General features: G+C 47.2%; 1 protein-coding gene across 1 annotated transcript in view; it reads left to right on the top strand.

Annotated features, from left to right (window-relative positions):
- The first annotated feature begins 165 nt into the window (after window positions 1-165).
- Window positions 166-799, top strand: part of CAMKV (CaM kinase like vesicle associated) — an 18,943-nt gene continuing 18,309 nt past the window's right edge. The window contains exon 1 of the mRNA XM_018574462.1: window positions 166-270. Coding sequence (XP_018429964.1) covers window positions 176-270 — 95 coding nt within the window. The 5' untranslated portion in view covers window positions 166-175. The remainder of the gene's footprint in view (window positions 271-799) is intronic.

The raw sequence follows: 799 nt of genomic DNA, 5'->3' as shown, positions 1-799 counted from the left end.
CTGCCTTCCTCAGTCCTGGCAGAGTCCGGGGGGTCAGTGATGTGATTTGGGGTGAATAGTGAGAAGTCAGTTGTGAGTCTGATAACAATGTAACCTGTTATTATCGGCCCCCGGGAGGATGAGGGGCCACGGGGACCGTATCAGTTACGCCCTCTCGTTTCCCTGCAGGCGGGCAATGCCGTTTGGATGTGTGACGTTAGGTGACAAAAAGGATTACAATCAGCCCACAGAAGTCAGCGACAAATATGACTTGGGCCAGCTCATCAAGACGTGAGTATGGAGCCGCGATGACAAAGTCTGCTGCCGTGTTACCCGCACTTAAAGGGATACTCCGCTTTAACTCTGGTTTCAATAACCGATTTATTATAAGATTGCGGTCACTTGTGAAGATCCCCCGTTCTTGTCTCCTGTGGGGTTTCCTAGTTTCATGCTGAATCTGCCATGAGATAAAATATATTGAATCTTACAGTGCATTGTGAAGTGTGCAGACTCCCGGGGGTCTTTGTATAAACAATTCGCAGAGCCGCTCACCCTGCGAACGTCTGTGGATGTTCGTTCCGTCCAAATGAATGAACAAAATGAATGTTTTCTCCAATGTAATTCTGAATGTCGTCATGTAATACCACTTGATGGCCACTAGATGGAGCTGAGGAGTATGGGAAAGAAATACCTCTTCCCTGTGCGCTCCTCCGCTCCATCTAGTGGCCATAACAAGGTACGTTATTGACATGTAGAACATTCGCATTGGAAAGAACATGTACTAAGAATGTTCATTTTGGGCATTTTCACAGAGCGAATG

Source organism: Nanorana parkeri, unplaced genomic scaffold (genome assembly GCF_000935625.1).
Source record: "Nanorana parkeri isolate BGI_ZX_2015 unplaced genomic scaffold, ASM93562v1 scaffold2978, whole genome shotgun sequence".
In the NCBI taxonomy this organism is placed as follows: Eukaryota; Metazoa; Chordata; class Amphibia; order Anura; family Dicroglossidae; genus Nanorana; species Nanorana parkeri.
The sequence above is the reverse complement of the archived record's forward strand: the minus strand, read 5'-3'. Positions and strand labels throughout refer to the sequence as shown.